The sequence below is a fragment of the Centruroides sculpturatus genome, unplaced genomic scaffold, assembly GCF_000671375.1.
Source record: "Centruroides sculpturatus isolate CEXI.00-Female unplaced genomic scaffold, Cexi_2.0 scaffold2303, whole genome shotgun sequence".
Lineage (NCBI taxonomy): Eukaryota > Metazoa > Arthropoda > Arachnida > Scorpiones > Buthidae > Centruroides > Centruroides sculpturatus.
In genome coordinates, this window is record NW_019386728.1 from 34,528 (window position 1) to 37,474 (window position 2,947).

The 2,947-nt window shown below is 45.7% G+C and overlaps 1 protein-coding gene across 1 annotated transcript in view; it reads right to left on the reverse strand.

The window, feature by feature from the left end:
• LOC111615673 overlaps positions 1–2,845 on the reverse strand; it is a 5,238-nt gene extending 2,393 nt beyond the window's left edge. Inside the window, exon 1 of the mRNA XM_023357103.1 lies at positions 215–2,845. Coding sequence (XP_023212871.1) covers positions 215–2,845 — 2,631 coding nt within the window. The remainder of the gene's footprint in view (positions 1–214) is intronic.
• Positions 2,846–2,947: the final 102 nt, after the last annotated feature.

Sequence of the window (2,947 nt, forward strand, 5' to 3'; positions counted from 1 at the left end):
GAGTTTGGGGTGGGTGAGAAATTGGTCTATGTAACCCCCTATAAGGTTGAGATTGCCGATGATCAACTTCCTCTTCCTCATTTTCCCTTACGCCTTCGACCTTAGTTCCTCGATTATCCTTCTTAGCTCCTTTGATTTTATTGTTCCACCCATAAAAGGGTTTAAGGCGGTCAATGTGTATAGTTTGGCTATCCTTCAACTTCCGGCCTCTTACCCTGACCACTACATCATTGAGGACTTCCTCTACCCGGAAAGGACCGGTATGCCATGCCGAGAATTTTTTATGTGTAACTTTTGATGGTTTCTTAATTAATACCAAATCCCCAACTCTGAATTTCCTCAGCCTTCGGTTTTTATTCCAGTACGCTCTTTTCTTTGCTAGTTGCTCTTTGTTGAATACCTCCGCTGCCTCACGACACACATGGAGCTTACGTATTAGTTTTTCACGGTAGTCCAGAGCACTTTTAGCATCTTGATCCATGTCCGTGGTACGGGGCTCACCAGGGATGACGGGATCAAACCCGTACAGCAGGAAAGATGGCGTCTCACCAGTCGAACTGTGAATAGTGGTACGGTAAGCTAACAACGCTGATGGAATATATTTATCCCAATCAGCATTGTCGCCATTCGAAATCCTGGAGATCATTTCAATTATAGTCTTATTTGCCCTCTCACAAGTCCCATTGGAAGTAGGTCGATATGCGGTAGTTAATTTCCGGTCGATGTTCAGTATGTTGCATGCATCATTCATAATTTTCGAGGTCAAGTTCGTCCCCCGGTCGGAAATGAGAGTTTGCCCGCCGCCGTAACGGCACACAATATTCTCGAAGAGGGAGTCCGCTATAGTTTTCGACGACACCTCCGGGACGGGGATGGCCTCGATGAATCTTGTGAACATATCAATGAAAACGATAATGTACCGGTTTCCCCTTCGTGATTCGGGCACGGGACCTATCACGTCCACTGCGATCACTTGCATCGGTTCGTTCGGGTGAGTTACCTCTTGGATCGGCACCTTATGAGTGGTGCGATTGAATTTTTGACAAATTTCGCACCTGTTTATGAAATGTTTGATCTTCCTCTTCATATTAGGGAAGAAATACTTGCCCCTCATTTTCTTCAGGGTCTTTTCTGCACCACTATGCCCGCCCATCTCATGGTAATGTTCAATTAGAGGTATCTGCATAGTGTCACCGACACAAAGGCACTTAACAGGCTCACCTCTATAGTTTAGCCCATTTTTGATCAAGAGATTATTACTCACCTCAAAGTCCTGGAGGTTAGTGGGGGTGTTGCCAACTTCCCCTTTTAACAGAGTGTCGCGGATCTCAATTATCCGACTATCTAATTGCTGAGATGCAATCACTCGATCATTTACACTCCTGTTGTTGTTATCCTCAGGAGGGGATACGGAATTGATATCATGTATCTTTATAGCTTGCTCGCTGGGTAAGTGTGATAAGTCGACTTGTCCAATTGGGTCCGGTGAATTGGGGGTTTTGCACAATGACACAAACGTAACTGCCGAACTTCCTTTTGCCACAACAGCACCCCTTTTCATGATGTGCGCTATTTTTGTCAAGATTTCCGGGCAGGCACACAAGAAGTCCATGCCAAGGATGCCGTGATTCCCGACCAAAATCCCAGAGTCGACACCGATGAATTGCGTAGGAACGACCTTACCACCGAACTTCACTTTAAACAAAAAACTCCTGTCGCATCTCATGATGCCCCCAGATACCCCTTTGACCCTTACGTTGACCACATTACATTGGTGGTCTGCACTCCCCAGAGACTCCAAATTTCCTTGGTTAATGAGGGACCTTTCGGCCCCGGTGTCAATTAACAAGCTCACAGTGCGCCCATTAATTTCACCAGAAATAATTGGGAGCTTGTGGTCGTTGATTTTGGGTTCCTCAGCCAGGTCGATGATCAATTCCGAGTTTAAATTTAACGGACAATTAGAGCACAGGTGGTCCTTGCTTTTGCAAATGAAACATTTCCGTTCAGGACCAGCCCTTTTGGTTTGTTCATTAGTGTCGTGCTTGTTTGGATTAACAGACAATCCCATGACTGCCTGTGAAAGCTTAGTAACGGTTTCCTCTAAACTAGCAAGTTTTGCTGATAGCTCGGCCATGTTAGTTGATTCCTTACTGGGATCTTCCGTCCCGTTAAACGGAGGCACGACTACGCCACCCACCTGAACTTCACGAAAACCGCACGATTGTTCGATATTATACAATCTTTCCGCTACCTCGACCGCACTATCAAACGACTGAGGATCGCGTTCTAACAACTTCATCCTCAATTCCAGGGTGAGTCCTTGGACGAACTGGCTACGGAGCATCTCGTCCCTTAGCGTAGCCATATGAGGATTCGAACAAATCATTTTCTCGAACGCGATACATAAACAAACCTTGTACTCACCGACAGTTTCGCTGCGCCTTTGTCGTATACTAATAAAGTCCTTCAATGTATTTCCTTCACTCGTTGTAGGCCGATGGAGACTACATACAAGAGCCGTCTTTATTCGAACATAGTCCTTACCATAAACAGCCCGCAAGTCCATAAGTAACTTGAATGGTTCATTCTTCAGTCTCGATTGTGCCACTACCAAACGTGTTCCATTGTCCCATCCGGCGATGGACGACACTTCTTCCAGTATGTCGAAGAATTGCTCGATTGTAACACTATCCGTCGGTGAACTAGAGAACATTGGAATCATCCCTAGATATCCCGTGACTACTGGGGTTCCATTTACCATATCCTGATGAATTGCTTGGGAAGTGGTGCTTGGTACAGGGATTGAACGATCGTCTGAAGGTTCCATACTCGTCATCTCCATTGTTACACGTGGCAATCCTGTCGCGGACGCCAATATGTGGAATCTGCGAATATCTGAGGTATGATATCCGCAGAGGTGAATGAAAAATGATTGCCACAAAAA